The 24,155-nt window shown below is 36.3% G+C and overlaps 1 protein-coding gene across 2 annotated transcripts in view; it reads right to left on the bottom strand.

Annotated features, from left to right (window-relative positions):
* The window catches only part of LOC117423261 (multiple epidermal growth factor-like domains protein 6), a 75,382-nt gene that overhangs the window by 13,623 nt on the left and 37,604 nt on the right, over positions 1-24,155 (bottom strand). For both annotated transcript variants that reach the window (XM_058990239.1, XM_034038782.3), the window contains exons 5-21: positions 15,869-15,991; positions 12,503-12,625; positions 9,533-9,658; positions 8,812-8,934; positions 8,506-8,628; positions 8,011-8,148; positions 7,129-7,251; positions 6,719-6,841; positions 5,883-6,065; positions 5,442-5,573; positions 3,871-3,999; positions 3,212-3,340; positions 2,976-3,110; positions 2,474-2,608; positions 1,406-1,531; positions 904-1,035; positions 77-205 (exon numbers count right to left, since the gene is read on the bottom strand). In XM_058990239.1, coding sequence (XP_058846222.1) covers positions 77-205; positions 904-1,035; positions 1,406-1,531; positions 2,474-2,608; positions 2,976-3,110; positions 3,212-3,340; positions 3,871-3,999; positions 5,442-5,573; positions 5,883-6,065; positions 6,719-6,841; positions 7,129-7,251; positions 8,011-8,148; positions 8,506-8,628; positions 8,812-8,934; positions 9,533-9,658; positions 12,503-12,625; positions 15,869-15,991 — 2,232 coding nt within the window. The remainder of the gene's footprint in view (positions 1-76; positions 206-903; positions 1,036-1,405; positions 1,532-2,473; positions 2,609-2,975; positions 3,111-3,211; positions 3,341-3,870; positions 4,000-5,441; positions 5,574-5,882; positions 6,066-6,718; positions 6,842-7,128; positions 7,252-8,010; positions 8,149-8,505; positions 8,629-8,811; positions 8,935-9,532; positions 9,659-12,502; positions 12,626-15,868; positions 15,992-24,155) is intronic.

Below are 24,155 nucleotides of genomic sequence, written 5' to 3'. Positions count from 1 at the left end.
CTGAGATCTGTATGGCACAAAATCTACATCATTTTCCTGTGAAGTAAACAGAAACGGTTTTTGCAGTTAAACTCACCCCTTGTACAGTGATGGCCAGTCCACCCTGGTGGGCACGCACACTCCCCAGTCACATGGTCACACTGGGCTTTGTTGTTACAGTTACAGAGAAGCAGGCAGCCCTGCCCGTAGTACCCACTGGGGCAAGCTGAAGAGAAGAAAAGCATCAAATAAAGCTAGCTGTGTGGCTACTTTCTAATTCCCACTTTTGTGAAATTGAGAAAAACACAGGAGGTTATTGTAATACAGCAATAGTGAATCATTTCTTATTCTCAGTAGTTACACCAAATGCTGTTCAGAATTGTTTTAAAATGACGTATGAAAAGTCTTATGATATGTGTAGTTATTTTGAGGGGTTCTGACTTACGCATGCTTGGAGACAATATAATTGTTGAAAAAAAAACATCAGTGATGGAAGACACATACCCAGATTGGGACTGATCCTTTTTCTATTTAAATTTAAGAGATTATGCTTAAGATCACTGTGATATTTTGATTTGATCTACCCTCTTAAAAAGGTGTAACTCTGACTGACTGACTAGTGTTTGTGGCATGTTTGTCTTCTAACGAGCAGGCCATAGATGTGCACATGATAAATATGTTTTGTAATGCATGCGTAGCTGCCAGGCCATTGACCTCCCTACTCGCTTGATCCCATCAGCTCTATGTTACAGTATTGAGGCAGAGACTCACATACAGTAATTCTGAAAGCCAGGTAGAGACATAGAGAGAAAAAACAATTCAGTTTCAACAGAACACAAAACCACTGACAACAACATTAACATGAAATGTTAACCTATATACTTTTTAATACAATTTAGTAAAATACAGCTTTAACTCACTTACCTTTTTCACAGGATTTTCCAGCAAACCCCGGAGGACAGTCACAGTTGCCAGTTTCTTTGTTACAAATGGCTCGATTTGCACACATCCCACATGCAAACTGACAGTTTATACCCCACAGACCTTCAGGGCAGTCTAAGGACAGAATGAATCATAACCATATTTATCCTGGGCAGCGGTTCAACATTCTTAGCAATTTTTCATGTACAAGGATTCAACACGAACACCCACGGCTGGTTCTAGTTAAACCCTTTTAGATGCAGCGCACCACTACTGTATACTAGTGTACCTTAAAAAAGAAAACGCATCTTGACATTTTCTAATTGAATTGTGAAGTTTGTACTCCCACTCCCACTGCCATGTCCTTCCATGTAGGAGGTAAATCTGTGTCACAATGGCCTGTTTCAGTTGATCTATTTTGGTGATGGAAGGCTTTTGAACTCCTTTTTACTATGGTGTATGGTGTAGCTTGTCTAAGTTGAGCTTGAAGGAGATTTGTATTCACCTTTCTCACAGGCTGGGCCAGTTCTACCAGAAGGACACATGCACTGACCAGTACGGGAGTCACAGGGTGCCCCTGCACAGTCACAAGTCTGGAGGCAGTTAACACCAAACTTCCCAGGGTTGCAAGCTGAGTAAATAAATAATACCATTAAAACATGATTCAGAAAGAAATTACATGGAAGTTCATTGGCAATGTATTTTGAAAAAAATGTACAGTAAAGATGTATTATTATTATTTATTTCTTAGCAGACGCCCTTATCCAGGGCGACTTACAATTGTTACAAGATATCACATTATACATTATTTTACATTATACAGATATCACATTATTTTACATACAATTACCCATTTATACAGTTGGGTTTTTACTGGAGCAATCTAGGTAAAGTACCTTGCTCAAGGGTACAACAGCAGTGTCTCCCACTGGGGATTGAACCCACAACCCTCCGGTCAAGAGTCCAGAGCCCTAACCACTACTCACCAACTTTGGAAAAAAAAAAAAAGCTATATTTCTGCTTTGAAAGCAAAGTACCAGTCCAAAAAAACCAAACATTTCTGGTCAAAGCATTAAGATGAAATATTTGTCAATGTTATCTTTGATCTACCATGAAGAAATTGTATTATAGCAAAAACAGAACTATAAAACTTTATTAAATATCTCAAGCTCTTCCAAGTCTGAAGTCTCTAAAGCCTATGTTCCACTTGCTAAACCAGCAGCCAAACATATTTAAATGGTGTCTGGAGACATATACAGTAGGACAGTAAACTGTATAGGAATTACTATTTTGTATTGCAGAGGTCTATTTTAAGCTTTGCTATGTATTGTCACCATATAAAGCTCTGCATATTGGTTAATTATCAAAACAGTCAGTATACTTCAATAAATATAGCCAATGGATCATAATTCTTGTACCCATGTACTTCATGGTGTTTCTATCACATGTACAATTTATAGCAGGAATTATTTATTACTTCTTGTTTAAAGCTGTAGAATGAATATGTCTTTATGGTGTCAGTTACCATGGTCTTCCCTATTCATTTGAACTCTAATATGCCCAGTACACTTACAAAGCTGGCATCTCTCTCCATGGAACCCTGGGGAACACTGGCGCTTGCACTCTCCAGTCTGATGGTCACAGGGCACACCGAAGGCACAGTTACACTTCAGCTTACAGCCAGCTCCATGGAACCCTGGTCCACACTCTACAGTACCGAAATGTTACCAGCATTAGAGAAAAATAAACAGGATAGCTTGCCAAATAAAGGTAGATCTCACATTAAGCTTCACATCAAGAAAAAGAAAAATGGGTGATCTGCATTGAAAACCATGTGATCTGCATTGAAAACCGTGTGATCTGCATTGAAAACCATGTGATCTGCATTGAAAACCATGTGATCTGCATTGAAAACCGTGTGATCTGCATTGAAAAACATGTGATCTGCATTGAAAAACATGTCATCTGCATTGAAAAACATGTGATCTGCATTGAAAAACGTGTCATCTGCATTGAAAAACATGCATCAAATAATCTTTAGGGAAATTGTGCTCTATCAATATTGAAGAACGTACCTTTTTGACATCTGTCGCCATGGTAACCAGACTTGCAAATGCAGGTGCCATTTTTAGCATCACATTCTAGAGAGTTATCTTCTTCGCACTGGCATTCTTCAAAGCACCCAGCTCCGAAGGCCCATTTTGGACAGGCTGTAGCACAATAACAATAGAAATATAAATATAAAATAGAAATTATCTTCACTGGAGTCCAGTATAGATTTAACAGGCAAAACACAACTTTCAGTACTTACTTAAATGACAGAAGCGCCCATAAAGGCCTGGGTCGCACAGACACGCTCCGTACAGTCTGTGACAATAGCCGTTGTTTGGGCAGTTACATTTTCTGTCACAGATCTTCCCAAAGAACCCCTTACGGCATCCTAAGATAATTCAAACATAATAATAATTTAACAAAACCAAATAAATATTAAAATAACTGCTGAAAGGGAACATTTTGTGTCAGGGTGAACAATACCCCCAAATTATTGAATTTTACAGTAACTGATTTCTGAAGGCAACTGAAATCATTTAAACATATTTTTTTCCCCAGTTAACAAATTACATTACTGTATATAGATTTCTCAACAATGTTATTATTGCATGATAATAATGATGCTACGCAAACAGGTTCCGATGGTCTCTGCTGAATAAATAAATCACATTGAAATACAATGCTCTGAAACTCTATTCCATGAATATGCTGCTGGAACGTTGTGGAACAGCATCCGGTAAAGGTACTCTGCCCGGAGTGCAGGATGCGCCCTATAGCTTGGAGATCGCCGGTTCGAATCCAAGCTATGCCAATGTCGACTGTGGACGGGAGATCCCAGGGGGCAGTGCACAAATGGCTAAGCGCTGTCTAGGCAGGGTAGGGGTTAAGTCAGCTAGGAAGTGTAAGGGAATCACATACCATCTTCACAAAACTGCCCATTAATTCCAGGTGGACAGCGGCACCTCCCTGTCACTGGGTCACAGGTGCCTCCATTCTGACACTCACAGATACTGTTGCATTCCTCCCCAAAAGTTCCCTGAGGACATGCTAGAGAAAACAAGATTAAAAGAAAACAAGGATATTATACAGAACTATCCTTACATCTCTCTATTGATGTCGTGGTTTCAAATATCAGCACAATAACCAAGTCATACTATCCAGAACTACCAAATATATTTCTCTGGGGTACATATGTGATGTCGCAATAAACAAAAGAAAAAGCAGAAACATGCTATTTTCTTATGAAAATGTAACAAAATGTTTTACATGCAGGTTGTGCTTCAGTACATTTCTGTCTGAAAATTTGAAACAGGAGCTATTTTTACACATTTTTTTTATTAAATCCCACTGAGCACAAAATGTACAATATTTTACTTTTGTCCTCATCTGATATTTTTCTATTTTGTAAAAAAAACAGAGCAGAAGCTAAGCAGTCTATGACATTTCACTGTATATTTATTTAGGCTCCTTGACATTGTGAGTGTTAATTTAATTTTCTAAATTTAAATTAATCTTTTTTTTCATGACTTCATTAATTATTTGACCACAGTTATTCAGAAAATGAAATCCAAACCAGAGCAGCATGTAACCAGCATTGATTAAGGTCATGTGGGTATTTTCAAAATTACAAGATTTACACTAGTTTATATTACTCAGAACACAGGCATTTGTCTTTTTGAACAAAAAAGCTCTTTGGTTTTAAGCACAAGAATGTGTGTCATCTGTTCCTATCTTTTTTCTTCTTTTTTTCACATCTGACTTTGTTCTCCCCCTATTATTATTTTTTTTTCTGGTGCAGTATTTTATACTTTGCGCAGATTTTTCAAAGACAACGCTATAGAGGAAAAGTTGCTGCTCCTGGTACTAAATGAATGTATAAGTTGTGGTTCAAACTCAAAGACAAGTGAAGCGCCAAAGGATTCTCAGCACAATAAATAGGGGGCCAGTAATGTTAATATACAGTTACTAGTAAGAGGCAAGACAATAACCTTTGAAAGCATTGGTTAGCACTCATTTAGGTCTTCGGCTTAGAGACCAAGACACCTAGATCTTATATTTAATATTATCCCACATCTCATTTTATCTATTTATAATATAGTCTAGAATAAGTGGTGCTGGCCCAGATTATTGTTATTCAAATAATACACAACTTTCTACTGTATTTCCTTAAAAGACTTTGTGGGTTCAAAGATACAAAACGTTACTGTCAAAATTAAAAAGTTATTTTGGAAAATGACACTGTCTTTAAACAACCACTAGACTAACTGTGTTCAAATAGTTATGACAAATTGTGCATTTTTATGTGATAAACTTGTTTCATTATAAATTAAGTTGTTCTAAAGCAAATATTTGTTTCAAGCTTGCTCATAATGGTTAACTGAAATCGTTGTCAAAGTACTACCTCTTTCTATGGGAACCAAGCATTTAAGGTTGCTGTGGGCAGCAGTTAAATCATAATAACTGCAGAGAATTATATCAGCAAAACTCACTTTCATTGCAGACAATTCCAGACCATCCTGCTGGGCAGGCACATCCATCCCTGTCAGGATTACACACGCCACCATTCTCACAGTCTTCACAGCCCAAACTGCAGTCGTTCCCAAAGGTGTTATCCAGACAGACTGAAACACAAAGACCATTTTTATTAAACTCCTTTTTTCCATCAGATTACAGTTACACACTGAAACGCAGATCCTTTTTTGATTATTGTCTGTTAAGATTAAGAGGTTTGCAATCTATTCTTCAACTGCCTTCCCATTTCCACAAAAGAAAGTGCAGTATATAAAGTATACCTTTTTGTATACCTTTTTACACAATACTGAGGAAGGCTTTAGGAGGCAATGTTTGTTTCAATAAGCTTCATCTCATTTAGCATACCACATGCAATATGGATTAGCTGACAAAAAGCACAAGGCTTGTCTAGCACTTACTAATTTTGTGCAGGACAGTGTGTTCCCCTCTGATATCTTCCTCGTACTCTTCCTCCTTGTAGGCAGACTGTAGAGCGGCGGTGTAGTGAAGGAGCTGCGGGGGTCTTTGGAACAGTAGGTCAGGAAGCTGGACCACCTCCAGTTCCTCTTCCTCTTCATACATGCCATCATCGTCATACAGAGCTACAGACAGACCCCAATCAGAATAGCAAATCAGCCACAATCTTCACATGCAGAAATGATCAAAGCCCATCAGTTTAAAGCTGAATATCCATTTTATTGGTTTTTTTTGTGTCTTTCATCCCACCCTTACCATTTTACGGTGTTTGTGAATGGTTCTGCTTTTTCGTTGCCCTAATGTCGAGGTTTCTGTTTAATCATTTATCTCTAACTGTCTTCCATCTGGTGTGCCAGCAAATGTTTTGCCATGTGTCGTTTTTTTTTTTTTGAGAAATCATGTGACATTGTGACCTTTCAACTCGGTTGACTCCCCCGGCTTCTATACTTTATCATGAACAGGTGGAGTCAACAGAGTTGAAAGGTCACAATATGAAGGAAAGGATTCAATTCACATGGCTCTATATGGTCATGGTATTTGGTGACCCCATTCCCTCTTAAGGTCTAAAACATGCAACAATTTGGTGAATGCCTAACAAGCTCACTTAAGACTCCTGATACCATATTGCAGGTCACATACACCTCTACAAATTTGCACTGACTCAAAAGAGTGTAGTTCCTCTGTGTCTGTCGAGGAACTTGGCACAGTAGCTACTGCATTTTTCCACTGTACACATTGTATAGAAGAAACAAATGTGCACACAGTGAGAAGTACTTACGAATGCATGTCTTTCTGTCAAAATCCAGTCTAAACCCTTCTTGACAGGAGCATTCGAATGATCCCAGCATGTTGACACATTCATGATCACAGTCAGCATTGTCAGCCAAACATTCATCCACATCTGTAAGCAAAAGAAGAGGTTTAGATACCATATCAGAAGGAGGCCCAAGGAGATCAGCAAATTAGGATTTCACATTCACGCTTTAGGATATCACATTCCCTTTAAGAAAAAAAAAACAAAAAAAAACATGAACATGGATAGGTGGTTTATGCACTCCTGGTTGATACATCAGTGCTGTAAAATGCTCAAAAAAATTGAGCTGTGGCTTATCCCAGAGTGGCACATGCTGAAACTCTGATTATGATGAATAACATCCAAGCATGTGTCTGTCACCAACTCCCCCTTACCGTCACAACCACAGCCGTCAGTGTTCAGTCTGAAGCCAGCCTTACAGCTGCATTCATAGCCTCCTGGGTAATTATTACAGAACTGACTGCAGCAGGCCTCTCCCGACTCACACTCATCAGTGTCTGGGGGACAAAAATAAACAGATGATGATGACAAGGGCTTGAATATCACCCTTTACTAGACAAGTGCTTGTTATTAGCTGAACAGCCCCTCTAATTAAACAGATGTTTGTGTAAGCACTGCAATATATCAACTGTAATAAATCAAAATATAAACTAAGAACTAAACTAAACTAAGCGTTTTAATATTATACCTACTGGAATTCCCACAGTGTCCACATACATATATCATATATATATATATATATATATATATATATATATATATATATATATATATATATATATATATATATGATATATGTATATATATATATATATATATGATATATGTAATATATATGATATATGTATATATATATATATATATATATATATATATATATATATATATATATATAAGGGAATTAGAACTCATTTTATGTCACAATTCACAAAAGAGGGTGATTGGACTCATCACATTACCCAAATAATAAATAAATAAATAAATAAATAACACTTCATGACGTGAACTGATAATTTGAATAGGATAAGTGTTTACATTTTACACAGTAACCTGAGACTTGTTGCAATTAACCAAGGAACATCAAATAAAAATACACAAATAAACATTTGGTTTCATTACATTTTGTTTGTTCTTCACTGCACAGTATTCAAAGCAAAGCAAACATCCTCAAGATCCATCCAATGACAAAATAATGCAATTTATATATTAAAGTGTTATATGTTGAACAGTGCTGCTACTATACATTATACTATTACCTATGCAACTCTTCCTCTCCACATCTATGTGGTAACCTTGGTTACATGAACAGCGAGGCCCACTGGTAGTATGTTCACAATGATGAGAGCAGCCTCCATTGTTCTTTTCACAGCTATTTACAATCTCCATTTCAATACCTACAGGGGGAAATACTGTTAGCAGTTGTTTAATCCAATATCTATTTCCTCAGCTTAGACATTCAGTGTAACACATACCTTATGGGAACTGACAGCGACACAGTGGTGTCTTTAGAAGGCAATGTATCTACATCCTGATTAGCTACCCATTCTGAAGACTAACTCTATATAATAGAGATTTGCATTCAACCTGTTCAGCTGCTATGATACCATTTAGAAACAGAAGAATTCCTATAACTATACCATCTTTGAAATCTCTGTACACTTTGGGGCGGCAACAATTTAGTTAAAAACTATCAAAAGATAACATTTACTGTAGTTGTTTTATATCTTACTTTATATTGATTTGAGACTTACGGTAACACTGTTTCCCATCAGCACCCAGCTCAAATCCTGGGTTACAGACACAGGTAAAGGATCCCAGCATATTGACACAGCGATGAGCACACATGGCAATCCCTGAACTGCACTCATCGATGTCTGAAATGACAAAAATAGCAAATAGAAAATGGGGAAACAGCACTTACGTATATTCAAATATTCAAACTGTTCTATTCAGCAACAAACTCTGTGCACCTCTCCTGGTTCAAGGTATGTTTAACAAGCTATGTGAATCTGAAGTACTGTAATCGTGTCTAGCGGTTTCCTTATTCAGCCTCTTACCTTCACAACCTTTACCATCATCAGACAGGTGGTACCCAGGCTTGCATTCACATTCCGCTAACCCACCTCCAGTTGTACAGATGTGAGCACAGCCTCCGTTCCTGTCCGTGCATGGGTCTCTCACTATAGATTGTAAAAGCAAAATACACATGATTGAACCGACCTGTGTACATCAACAAGTGACAGTGAGATTGCAGTTGATTGTCAGAAAAGACTTACAGTAAAAATGCAGGAACATCATTTCCACTGCAAATGATCATATGAAAGAAAAACACACATGGACTCTAACTGCACAACACTTGTCGGTGCCACACAGACTCTGGTAACACTTGACATTAAATGTCTCTAATTACACTGTAAATACATTGCAAATGCTTACATGGTTAGATAGTAATTGAATTGTAAATACAGAACACATGTGAAACTACAGTGCAATTACAATCAATGCAACCAACTGCCAACATTTGTCATTTGGCTATGAAGCATGTTGTTGCATTGTAACTACACAACCACATGTGTCATTGAAGTGTTATTACAATATAATATTCTTAATAATCATAAATACAGTATCCCCTGTGGTTGCAAGTTTGCAGTTCATAGCTGAATGTTCCCTGGCCCAACACAGTCATGTGTAATAAGGTGCCTACTGCATTTCTTCATGTCTTGTCTTTAAATTTGTACTAATATAGGTAATATATGTTGTGAAAAATAAAATACTTACATTCACAGTGTTTGCCATCTCTTTTTAACTGGTAGTTTGGACGGCACTGGCACTTGTAATGATCTTCAGTAATATCTACACACTCATGCTCACAACCACCATTGTTCATAGAACAAGAGTTCACAGCTAGTTGAAGGGGGAGGAAGAAAATAAACAGTAAGAACATACTGCCGTGAAGAATTGAGTGCCTTCCTACAATTTTCACAATTGTGTTTTCCCAATTCATAAGGTACAACACTGAAAACGTCCTGAAATCACTTTACATACCGTTATGAATATAACTTTTACCATGTGCAGTGTTTATCGACAAGCGGAATATAGTTTCTCTTGCAATATTATTTGTACCTTTAAAATTGTAAATGTATGCAGCTAGTGAAAAATGACAAATCCCCACAGGCACAGGTTTTGTTCTTCAGAGTATCACACAAAGAAGAGCCAGAACAATCTGGTTTCTTTCAGCTTTGCTTCTGAGTCCTGTTCACCTCATTCATCTTGCAGCCATGTCTAGGCATTGCAGCTGGAACTCTATGGGACTTCTTTGTTTTGGTGCCAATCCCAGATTCATTACACTCAAAACACTTTGAAGATTATTGTGATAGCAGAGACCCATATGTAAGGGATGCAGACAAATAAGTAGTTTAATTTACCAAAATCATTCGCATAGCGAGACTACCTACCTTACACAATTTCAGTCCTTAAAGCTGGAACATACACTTCAAAGCATAACCACTGCTGGGAATCGCAAAGGCAAATATTTAAATATTCAAAATGCAGCTTTGCAAATTACAGGACTGATTTGTACAGCAATTTGTGTTGTATTTGTATTATTGCCTTGGTTTATTTCACTGTCTTAACAAATCAAAAATGGTCATAAAATGTCGATAGAAAAAAAGTTTTTAAAAGCATTTTTTTGCTTCTGTTTTTCTTCCTGAACTTGTTTTTTGAGTCATTGTATGACCTTTGCCTTCTCAGTGCTACCAACGAAACGAGATGGAAAATGTGGATTTAAATGTTGACATACTGTAACTTTCCCCCTGTAGGTCTGTTTTGGTTTCTGGTTTGTCAGTATTCGGGTTCTGTTGGCATGTTATGCCCGCCAGTAAATAATAACACGTCAATCACTCCCTCTGACAAACATCAAGATGAAAAATATAAATTAAAAAAACACACACAATTGCAAGTGTTGGTGGAATAAAATGCTAATAAAAGGGAGACAAATCCAAATGCCATTGCAAAGTAAACCTCACCTATAAAACACAATTACCTAGCAAGTGTAGTGATAAGATATAGGCCTGTGAACTGACATAAACAAAGTGTTCTCTAAAGCAACAGCTGTTAGTTAAAATGGCTGCAAATAACTACAATTTTTTTTTTTTTTTTTTGTATTGAGGGTCCAGTTTTGGGATCTGTAAGTTAGCACTGGCAGCACGCATTGGTCGAAGACTTTCCTCTTGAGGCATAAGACCTCAAAGGAAGATGGCAAGATGAAATTAGGAAACACACCGGATCAACATGGATGAGAGACGCAGCAGACAGGCTTTTGTGGAACAATCCTGGGGAGGCCTTCATCCAGCAGTGGATTGAAAAAGGCTGAAGATGATAATGATGATGATGATTATATATAATCATCATCATCATCATCATCATCATCATCATCATCATCATCATCACACATATACAGTATATATAAAAAATGAAGTGCATTGAAGTGGTGTTGCATTGACAGATTTGTTTTCATGTAAACCTTAAAATTAAAAATAGCCTTTTGGTTTTAACAAAATACAAGTGGTCATTGTTTGTTTTATACATGACTCTTAATAGTGCAATTGAGTTGCTTGTGTCCCTGCATTAAAGTACAATCAAAAGATGTATTAAATGTATTAAAGCAAAAACATAGCCAAACATGCATAAGCTAATGAATACACACTACAAATTAACCACCTTATATGAAGTCATGTATATGTCAATCCACAGATCTAGTCTCAAAAGCAGCTGCAATAAAACATTTTATTACATTTATCAACTCCATGTATAGCCTACCACAGTTATAAAGAGGCACCCAGCAATATGAACATTATATAAGATGTTAAAATTCTTCAAAAGGACATCACTATGTCCCAAGCTAATGTCCTTTCCATGCTTGTTAACCAAGCTGATTTATTGAAGTGCTGATATAGGGAGTCAGGTCCAGGACTACAGGGTCACCTAAAGAAAGAACTGATGACAGTCAAGCCATTAAGAAGGGGGAGGGGTTCTATAAATTGATGAGTTCAACAGACTGCTGGAGTTAGTAACCTGGATTTACTGTTTTTTTTTTTCCATTTTATTACTTCTGTCAATTGAAGTTAAAGGGTTCAAAAAACAAAATTCTGATTTTAACATTTAGAATAGCTTTCTTAATACTTCAAGCAGACTTGGCGGCTTTATATTTAAATGCAGCGTGCAAAAAAAAAAAAAAATAGTAATACAAATTTAAATTCCAATCTTTTAAAAAAGTGTTGCTGTATAAAACAGCTACTAAAGTTCAGCAGCTCACTTTTTACAGACTTCAGTGGTGAATTGCCCTAATTTAAAAGTTACTATAGGTGTGAAAAGTCAAAAAGCATGATTAAAGCTAATGTTATAGTAATTCAAGCAGCAGATTTTGGATAAGACTGAGTAAGAACAGATTGTAATTTGTTTAAAGTAGGGGTGGAGGGTATTACTGAGACACATAGATATCAAGTAACTTTATAATAGATTTTAAGTAGCCTACATATTTTAGTTAAAAACTATATTTTATTTTATTTTTTTCATTCAATAATGGTTAGTAAAGGTTTTTTTTTTTTTTTTTTAAATGACAGATTCACGAATACTTGGTTTGTTGTCAGCCATCTGCCTTAGTGGAGTGGTTTCAAGGGATTCCAGCAGTAATTTGGCACATTCTTTGACAAGGTTTCAAAATAGCAAATCAGCCCAACATTGACTTACTGATACAAGTGCGCCCATCAGTGTGCAGCCGGTATCCAGCATCACATTCACAGGAGAAGGATCCTTGAGTGTTCACACAGGTCTGCTGGCAGCCTCCATTCACAACAGCACACTCATCATCATCTGGAAGGGAAATGAAGCTTGTTTACTGTGATTGTCACTGTGCTGTGACAGCCGGTACTTATGAACTTCACTGGAAAATGCCAAATGCATATTCATTCTTTTTTTTCCATAAACTTCCAAGAAAAGTACATGGGAGAAAAAAGTTTACAATTTGTTCTTGGTTGTTGATTACCATGCCAGGATTTAATTTTGAAAACAATTTTTAAATTATGGCAGCAAAATGAAATTAATTCGAATTTAATTGTTGTTTTCCGTCACCGAACAACAGAAGCACATGTGATTGTGATAGTGGTGATTTTAGACATACAATTAGTTTGGATAGACCACTAATTTACAAAAAAAGGCCACACTTTTATGTCTTAAAAGGGTCCCCTTAGGCTAGCAATGTAAAGACGCCATGGAAGAATACATTTAAAATCAATTTAAAAGTATACAAGCCCTACAGCTCTATTAACAGACTTTAAATGCTCTCTGATGGTCACTCACAAAAGACCCAACAGTCTGAAAGTTTTCCTTGTACAACTAAGAAAAGGAAGGCAGAAACCACAGTGTACTGTCCTGTATATCAGTACTTTTCCTAGATTAGTCACTGGAGAGCAGAGGCACTTTTGGAGATGGAATATCTTAATGTTCCTCAAAGGATAATTAAATTGCACATATGCTAAATAAATCTACCATGCCTGTTTTCCTAATGCATCCTTCATCTCCTGACATGTTGCTGCCTCAGCACCAATTGATCTTATAAAATGTAATCATAACCTCCAACCTACAGGCCCTTGAGTATATACTGAGCAATTAGCAAAATACTGTACAATACTGCATAGGGGTAAAAAGACATGTGACATGTTTTCAAAGCATGTTTTCAGTTTGATGTCATTGTTCCCAGACAACATGGATGTAGAACTCATATTTTTGCCTGACAGCTGCCAAAAATCGTTAATGTCATGATAAAAGATGACATAACATGGTACAATTCTCGCTATCTGGATTGAGCCCTATTTTACTTTGCCAGGGTATTTTATCCCCATTCTTAGACATATTTCTCTTTACTCCCTTTCATGAAAATGACAGCTGAGGAGTTAAACCAGCACGGCATCCTGGCCACTGAGGTCATTGATTCCAATCTTCTGAAGCCTGACAATTTATAGTGAAGAGTGGGCTGGGAGATTAACTTACTATGAAAAATAAGCATGCTGCTTATACCAGGATGAACCTGTAAAGTGTGGTACAGCTTGTAGATCTCATGCTGACTACGGAAGGGAAGAAATAATTCAATCTGGCATTCCAAAATTAATCAAGAGACATAGGGATCTATTTCATTAATATGGGTTGTAGATCGAAATATAGAGATTGTTTAAACTGGGAAACCTCCCTGGAGTTCAAACTGTTTTACAGACATACAAAGAATGCTAGATTCTGTAAACAAAGGGTCATATTTGTATTATTTTAACTGTGGTGGTTTTGGGGCTTTTATCCTAGACTCTCATAGGCCTTTCAGATCGCAATTTGCTGAGTCTAGTTTTTTAACTTTAAGATTAATTAAGCCACTCCATATGTGTGCGCATGTGTTAGATGAAGTGATGTTAAAAGTTGTCCACCGTTGGTTGCCAAGGCATCCATCTCTTCACTTCTAATGTGATTAAAACATGTATCTGGGAACACTCAAATATCACTCAAATATCATTATATTATTCAGAAGAAGAAAAAAAAGTTCTGTACAGAAATTATGAAATGGTGATTCTTTTCCATAGCTGTCCACAGAGGAGGTATGTAAACACACTATTTTTTGTGTTGTGCTTATAGGTTTTCCAGTATTTCAAAACCATACTTACTATGTCGAAAATCTGTGTGGAGGTTTAGTATTTTTCCAAATAGGAGTAATTATTTCTTTTGAAAAGGGAAGATTTTTTACATTACAAAGATTGGGTGTGTCCCATTCTCTGTCCCATAACCTAAATGCCATAAAAGCACCTTTATTATGCACAAAAGAAGATTTTCCACTTTCCTTTATTAATTTGTGTTGAAAATGCCCTTTCAAATACCCCAGTTAAGAGACATGCAATATGACAACTTATTAAGAGTAAAAGTAATATCTTTACAGATTGTGATTATAGTAATTCCTTATCATTACAGAATGATGTCCTTATGAACAGAGTAAAATAAGTCATAAGTGAATGTATGTGTAAAAATGCTGAATAATGGGGGGTGGCAATAATAATAATAATAATAATAATAATAATAATAATAATAATAATAATAATAATAATAATAATAATAATAATAATGAGTCATTTAGCAGACGCTTTTATCCAAAGTGACTTACAGACTAGGGGGTGAACTATGCATAAATAACTGCTGCTGCAGAGTCACTTACAATAGGACCTTGGTTTTACATCTCATCCAAAAGGATATGTCCTGGGACATTCATTCTTTTACAAATGGATACCTTTCTTCAGCATACAGATCATATAAAATTAGCTCATGCATGTGGTTATTACATTATACTGCGACACAACAGAGGTAACAGGTCATAGCCAGCAGTGTCAGGAAACATGGCATAGCTCTGAAGTCTAACGGATCCTTAAGGGTAAGCTGGCTTGAGTTTCTAAGGTAATAAGTATTGCTGCATTTGTTAAAAACAAAAATGCTTTTTTGTAGACATTAATTGCTTAATATGCCAGGAGTAGGTAGGTTTCATAGATGAAAGCATGTCAGAAAAAGACCAAAAGCTTAATGGATTCTAAAATACTGACAGATTGATAGCTTTGGAGAAAATGACCTCCTGATTAGAATGCACTGTTTTGTACATACACTGTCCCTCTCAGGCACCTTGGGGAGATTTGAATATTATTTTTACATTTCTAAGGTTTTGATGCTGAACTTTGAGCTTCTTTCACAAGGCACTATAAGACATATTACTTGAATTATACCGTTTTGGCAAAGCGTAAGTTCACTTTCTTATTCATATGAAAAGTTTACATTTATCTACTGTGAGTGCAGCGTTTTAAACAATGTCTATATTTAGATCTACCATTGTTTATATGAATTAAATAGCATTTTAATTAAAAAAAAATGTTTTCATTATTTTAGGAATGCTGGAATTGAAGAAATACATTTAAACTCTCTTTGTAAATTATATTAAAATGTATTTTTAAATGTTTCAGTGTTTTCTTGATTTGTTTTGAAGATATTTTGGCCAACCACTGCAAACCTGCAAAACAATGACTTCTGAAAACTTCTTACCCTCACATGACTGCCCATCCTCCCTGAGTTGCTGGCCTGAAGGGCACTTGCAGTAATAGCTCCCAATGGTGTTGCAGCACTGGTCCTGACAGCCCCCATTGTCAGTAGTACATTCATTAACGTCTGCAATGGGAAAGGTTAGGGTACAATTTATCAACTGTAAATATCTGTATTGTATTTACTACCTGCATGAATGTTTTACACCTGTAATCTGTGACCTTCTTTAGGTATGGCTGTGGTTCATAGATCTAAGCTTTTGTATGAAAGATTTAGTTGAGCTAGAAAGCTAATGACATAGTATTGAATTGGCATTGAACAAAAACATAATAGATTTATAAACCAATGCTTTACATTTCATGTAATATCCTTCCTGAAGGTATGTTACTAAATACATTAAGGTGACAGAACATGTATTTATTTACCAGTTGCAAGGTATATTTACAGTATTAATACAATACACAATTATTTTTATATAACACCCTTCATGCCTTGGCATCCCAAAGCAATGTACAAAGTTAAAAACAATACAAGATGACTATAATAAAATATTTACATACATTCCAGTTACTGTACAACCCATTACATAAAAGCACATAAAAAAATGCTTTCCATTTAGACTCCAATGTTTCAACCTCCCTAATGGTAACCAGAATAAAGTTCCACAACCGAGGAACTACTTGAAGCCGTACTTGAAGTTACGCATTCAGATATTTCATGAATGTGGATGAATTAAACGATCTGATAGGAATATGCTGTATGCTTGATGATGGAATGTTCTTATTGGCAAAGACCTCCCAGTGCTTCTGTGTCAAAAGGCACCACTAATTACTGCAGGCCTGCTTTGTGCCATGAACCATAATTAGCTGACTCTAATTTATGTCATTGTTAATGGGGCTTAAGAGGGAACCACTGAATTGGAAGGCAAGCTGTAAAATAACCCACTTGGTTATATTGCACAGGGCAGCACAAGGCTCAACAATAGTTAACATGTATGAAAGCAACTCTTAACTTGTGCTAATGAGGGGTGTAGCTATGGCCCTTTCGAACGAATCGATTTAGTATCATACTCCTGCTCCCTGTTCCATTTCACAGTTGTCTTTTACCTCATGGCTGAACTGGCACGACTGTGGGAGTTTTACATCGAAGCTTGAGTGTCATCTTTTTTTTATTCTTCTAAATGGTTTAGTAAAACTGGATTCATGGGGCTGGGTAGAGCAGCGGTGAAATTGGTTTGGTGGTCTCAATCTAGCCCCTATAGATATTAATCCACATTACAAAACCACCACAGAATTTGGCACAAATTTCACTCTCAGCTTGAGGAAGGCCCAGGACTGAATGGCAGAGATGGGTCAGGGGTCAGAGGTCAGGGGTCAGCTCTGGATTGAAGTGCACTCACAGAGCTGTGAATGGAAGCTCTAATGGTATCTTCCAGCATGATTGCATGACCTTTAGAAACTTTAGATTCACTCCTCAAATAAGAGATGTTTAAAAACATCATACTACATTTAGAGAATGAAAATTGAATTAAGGTACAGGTAGGTTGCATGAGATTGAGATCCTATTTTGGAGCAGAAGACCACAAAAGACAATCCAGTCAGAAAGCCAAGTCTTGTGGGTGGATGTGTACACATAAACTGCACATAAAATAACAGCATGCTCACAGTAGAAGTCAAAGATCTAGCTGAGTTCAAGAGAGGCCTATCTATAGCCGGGGCAAGCATGAGCAGGACCTACAATCTAGCAGATGTCTGGAAAAAATATTCACAGTCTGCATAGCAGTATAGAACTTGGAATCTGCCAAGGACAACAGTACCCGGACAGCATTAAAACCAGAAGGACCACACTAAGAGTGATCCCCATTGATGTCAGCAAAACACTGCAGCATTGAGTATGAAGAGATAATGTACACAAACAGGGCTATTCTATAGTCTGCAGAAATGCATAGTCTCCAGATGTGAGTGATTAGAATGTGTTTTTATTTTATAATTACCAAAGGAAAATCGTTTGTATCATAAGATTCTGTATAGAGAGTGGCCAAGCATCATGGTTGTGATACAAATTGCAATTACCGAGGATATACATGAATCTGATCCAAAAATGTAACCTTATCTGTGCATTGATGAGACAGTACCTTTGCATGTAAGTGTTGTAAAAACAATTGGGTATTACCTTTGCTAGACCCCTCCTTATCAGCTGCTTTTGGGCCACTGCAATAGTCATTATATTATTAAGGGCTCATGTAAACAGAATCACTAACTATGACTTTCCATTACAACTGTTTTGAAAATCCCCATTAACAAAATTAATATGATATAAAGATCCAATAAACTGCAATGGACTAAGTCAAGTTTATGCATTTAGGGGCAACTATTGATTTACTGGTGTATTTAACAGGATTTTGCCAGACTGACACTAGTTTACAGGCAGAAGTCAAAGCTCTTACTATTTCCAGGCTGGCTATTTTCAGAGTGAGGTTTCATGATGGGTTCTACTAATGATTAAGTGAGCCAATCACAACCTTGCACTAGCCTGTCTGGTTTCAACAACAATCATTATTGTCTCTCTTCAAGAAAATCTCCATGGGCATTCATAGGAAATTATCTGCTGCTGGCTATATCAGCCCCGACAGGCTCACAAATGATAATGAATGGAGTAAAAAATGTTCAAAGTTTCTATTACCTACTGCTTCACAAAATGAAGTATGCATGTGAAGTTAAGGTAAATGAAAAGCTTTGGTGAAGCCATTACAGTATGCTAAAGATATTCCAGCTCCTTTACCAGGTGATGCCAGATACTACAACAGGATCTTTAAAAGCAGCTAATGACATAGAAATGAATGTTTAGTTAATGCTGTGGTCTATAATCTATTTGAATGGCATTCCAAACAAAGCAATTAACTGGTTTAGCTATACTAATGGCAGTAATTTGGAAGGAAGTTAATCATGAAATTAAATATATTGAAAACAGTTTAATGATTTCAGCCGTGTCAACAAGTTGTACTTGCTTTGCCCCCCTGTATCTTATCCTGTACTTTAAGACAGTAACTAGAAAAATGCATATTACATAAAAAAGTAACTAAATTTACATTGTCCTTGTTTTTTCAATCACAATTATTATTATTATTATTATTATTATTATTATTATTATTATTACATTTATGAAACAAGAAAAAAAATCTTGGCTTTAAACATTTTTAATTCAAAGGAAAAATCTCAAACAGGAGAAAACGACATAGTTGGTTCTCCTCGCATAGAATCTTAGTACCTTTAGGAATAGTTACAAATGCACATCGGGAGCAGCTTGTGGTTTGCTGTCTTTTGATTTCCTGTAAAACTGGCAGATGGAAGAGAGAGGCCAGCCAAGAGAATAAGAACAGGCACTCAGCCAACAGATTCCATTACTGCAGTGGAGAAGACAGTCTCTCTGGCATTCACAATATTATTTACAGAAGCTGTTAAAACTGTTTGAAATCTAATGGTTTAACAGGATTTAAGAAAAACACCAAGCTATGTCAAAACCAAAACACTTTAGTTATATAGCTCTACAGTAATTGATCAGAAGGAAAAGGAAAGAATTAAAAATATGTTTGGAAGTGATTCAATATTCAAATTGAGTTGAATAGAACATTGTAATTTGCACAATTCTGCCTGATAGATAAATTTACATGAATATTAACTTTAGCCCTTACTAAGCATTTCTTACTCTCCCACTTTTTTATCCTGAATATATATACAATAATTAGACATTCCTGTCTATGAAGTCATTAACTAGCAGTATAAAGCGTGTGACCAGATTAACCTTCCCTTCACACGGGTGATTAAACCTTTTCTCAAGTCCTGAATTCCTACAGCCCATGGGAAGACAGGTGGAAAATATCAGGAGGTGGTTTGGCTGCAGAAGTGATGTCCCTGTCAGTGACTGGACATAGCCATTAAAAATGAGAGAAGCTGAAACAACAGCACTTCTTCAGTGCTGCTGGATTCATCAGGCTGAAAGACACTGCACACTCCATTTGAACAAAAGTACATGTTTCTCTTCCAACTTACTGAAGGCATTAGCGTGATGACAGGGGAGTGAAGCAGGGTCCTAGGGTACATATAACCAAGTCAATCAGGGCATCCATTGTTACAAAGTAAAACAAGAAAAAAAAAATCTGCTGCTACGCTCATCACTCTGTTAACACAGAACACTCTTTTACACAGAACGTTATATTTCTTTTTTCACTAATGAACAAAAGCCTAATTCCTCAAATATTTCCCACATTTTAAGGGGAGAGCACAGAATGCAGATGGAGCCAAGTCATGCTGCTCTGTAAACAGATCTTCAATGAAGCACAAAAGATTCCATAGAAACAGCCAATCACAATTTTCATCAATAGTGCTAGCTGAAAGCAGAAGGGGAAACGTACGGCTTACAGACATCTAGTCTCCCAATCAGACTTTAAAGCTGTCTCCACATGTAATATCCCAAGAAACTCTTCCTCTTAAGGAGCTACCGTAAGCATTTGATGCTTGTAAACTCATTCAAGGATGTCATTCCTGGGCCAAATACTAGATTGTATCTGCATACATAGGGAAGAAATATTATTGAAATACACTAACTGAGGACTGGCACTGACTTTCAAGTGCAAAGGTTAAGAATATTTGAAGCATGTAAATTCAACATACTGTTATCAGCCACCATCATAAACCAATGGAAGGTTGTGTTACAGACATCACTGCAGCTTATTATACACGTCAGGCCAATAAAGTGTGGTGTTCTTTTCCACTGTCTTTATTGCAAGTTTAGAAATGGGAATTGAGGGATTTTCTTTTTGTTGATCCAAACAGATGCTAGTCACATTAAATCAAGTTTTGTGAAGTGTAAAATAAATACCTTATGGGAAATCAAAACAAATGCAAGACTTAGAACATTGGGTAGGAAACAAATAGTAAAAGCAGACTTAGGTTAGACCAGGTGGGAGCTTGCTATAGAAGTAATGTGTTACTGTACTTTTCCGCAAGTATCACTCATATAATCTTTAACACACATTTAATATGATTTTTTTTATAATCTATGTAAATGAATTGTCGACACATAAATGCTCTGCAAAATAAACGTCTTCTGTAAAATAAAAAACAGCAGATACACTTTTACTGTAACAAATACTTTACGGCTCATAACATGTAAAAAGGCGCATGCTGTTTGTGTTAAATGGTGGTATATAAAGACACAAAGGGAAGCTAAAGTATGCATTAAGGTGTGCTTGCACACCCGCTGCCATTCAGTCGTGGGCCTCTCTCAGGAAGAGACTGCCAGTAGTGAGTTGTGTAGGGGTTTTGTGATGTGGGGGCTAAATTGAGCACCAGAATGGTTTCAGTTGTGACCTGGATTGAGATGGATTCAAACCCAAAAGCTATGAAAGGCCATGAATTAGCATTTCATCAGAAACTTGACAGGTAATCCAGATTCTGATTGGCTAACAAAATTCATAGATATTGGGTAGTTGTTTAGCCATATAAGGATACTAAGCAGAAAGAGAATCACACTCACTGGGTGCTAGAAATAAACATGATAGATTTATATTTATAATTAGCATTTATATTTATGTCACCCCCCCCCCCCTTTATACACTGCCTGCCACATGTATAACATGAAGTTTTATCTCTCTTGCAAAATGTACTGGATATCTTAAATCTGAAATACTGCTGTATAGCACTTTAAAGTTACCACAGTGAAGAGCTCCAGAAGGGTTATGCTTAGTTTAAATGATATATGAAAGCAACAACAACCGGATTGATATAGATTATAACCTGCTAGTTTCTGCAACCCTACCTTTGTAAGCAAGCAAGATTAAGCAAATGAAATATGGTTCAGTAATGTATGCTAGAGAAACACACAGTGTAGTGAGAAGCCATGGAAAATAATATGATACTGTATAAGATACTGGAACTTTCCTTAACTTACTATTAACAACAAATGCTCCTTCATAATACTATATTTAGCCTACACACTATCAATCACTGATTGCTTACACTTGCCACTATATAATATTTCTCCACTCACAGACAATGTCATGTTGTAAACTCATCTGAGTAAATGTATAAGATGTATAACACCCTGTTATATTTAGTTACATTAATTGTGTTTAAGTAAAGACAGTTGTATATTAAGGACAAATACATATCCATCTCCCATGGTTATCACCAAGACAGCAGCTATATGTGTTGTATGATTTTCAATATTAACAGAAATGATCAATATCTATACACTTTAAAATCAACCTGTATATTACGGCTGAGAAACGTCGGCACTCTTGAACTGCACAATTGGAACAACATGAAAACTTGACAAGTGAAATGGGGTACTGCTCACATAAGGACATGCTGAGCCCTGTGTGGGCTAACAAAGGCTGGGTCTGTTTGTAATTTGAATTCTCCACTGATTTCTCCTAATCTCATTTTAATAATCTAAATGCATTCAGCCGAGATGGTCACAACCAGCTAATGCGTTCAAAGGCAACTTGGGCAGTCTGGTGGTACGCTCTGAAAACTAGTAATCATACTGTACATAAAAAGGCTGGAGAGGGTAATATTCGGTTTTAAAAACAACAACAACAACAACAACAACAACAATACTACTACTACTACTACTACTACTACTACTACTACTAATAATAATAATAATAATAATAATAATAATAATAATAATAATAATAATAATAATAATACATTACTTGGTTATTCCCAGTGATATATATTGTAATTATTTTAAATGCTGTGAATGCCACTCTTAATATATAAAGTGGCAATAATATGTATAGCCTTTGTAATAGCAGATCAGAGGATTCATTGCCACTGGATGAGCGTGACACTACTGTATACCCTGTTGGATAAAACTGTATTCAGTAAGACCACTGGCTCGAAATTCATGTTAACACTGAATACCAACTTAAAAAATAAAAAGAAACTAGAGACAATTTCTTAGGAAGCAACCTACGTGGACGCAAACTGTAAATGATGGAAGTATTATTCTACCACATTTGGTTCAATTGGTCTCCAGTCAGCTATGTAAATGTCTGATCATTTACTTCTTTTTAACCTAGCAACTGTTTTACTGGCTGTCAATATTGCTGATGACAGAGAGTTTTAAAAATAAAGGCCCCTCCGTCATGGACAATGCATCACTGCCAAGGAATGCAGTAAATCCTAATTAACTAATGTGTGCATCGGTTTAAATGGCCACTTATATCATTAAACTATTTTATGTCACTAGAAACAATAGTAATTAAGCTTTGCATCATTTCATTTTAAATATCTTGGTGAATTTGGCAGTCAAGCAACTGGGAGATGTTGAGCTGACCCAACATGCATGCAATAGTAAGATATTTCAGTGAATGTATTTGAGTAAAAGATAGCAAATTCTGGCTTCCTAAAGTAAAATGTTTTTGATTTAGATGAATCTTAACCTTGACGCATAGGTTAAAGGACAACAGGCATTTATATTTTAACATTATTCCACACTTGTTATTCATTCTCTGTGTCGCAATTGGTTTGGTGCCAAGGAAACTAACACTACAATAAATATTGTAAATGTCATTCTCTGACAGGACATTCTAAGCATCTGCCAATTTGTCTACTTCATGTGAGGCATTAAATGTGTTGCAAGGTGGGTTTACGTGACATATTATTCAAGCCAAATATGTGAAGATACTGTGGGCCATAATGATGTTATTGAATTAAATTAATTTGGTTTTCTTTTGCCAAGCCAAGTATTTTGAAATAGGCTCTTTTTATCTCTTTTACCTCACTAATGCTTGGTTGCAAAAAGAAACAAGCATGCTTTTTGGTGCAGACTTTAACTAAGAAAACAGTATTCTTGTTTTATCAACATCTATTTGCTACTTCTGGCTAGATGCACTGTACATGCATTGCAAATCGTGGGTACTGTGTATTAAAACAGTTCTACATTTTTTAAAAGGGCATGATTAATTGTCTATGGAGCAGTAGTTGTATATTACACACTGGTAATCAGGCACAGATGAGACCTGGGAGTTTAACGGCATAATTCAAGGCCATCAAACATACGCTCACACATAAGTTCATACAGTTTGTAAGAAAAAATAAACTTAATTCAGTCTTCTCCACAGTTCTTTTGGAGGAGGTTAAAAAATGGCTTGCCTCACAAAAGTACTGACCTAATAACATGGAGCAATGGCATGTCTACAGAAGGTGCTAGTTTACAGCACTGCTAATGCTAAAGCAATGTGTGTCTCCGGATGTAAAATCTATTATGAAAGGTAAAACTG

This window comes from Acipenser ruthenus, chromosome 17 (genome assembly GCF_902713425.1).
Source record: "Acipenser ruthenus chromosome 17, fAciRut3.2 maternal haplotype, whole genome shotgun sequence".
NCBI classification, from domain to species: domain Eukaryota; kingdom Metazoa; phylum Chordata; class Actinopteri; order Acipenseriformes; family Acipenseridae; genus Acipenser; species Acipenser ruthenus.
Note: the sequence above shows the minus strand (reverse complement) of the source record. Positions and strands in the feature narration are given on the sequence as shown.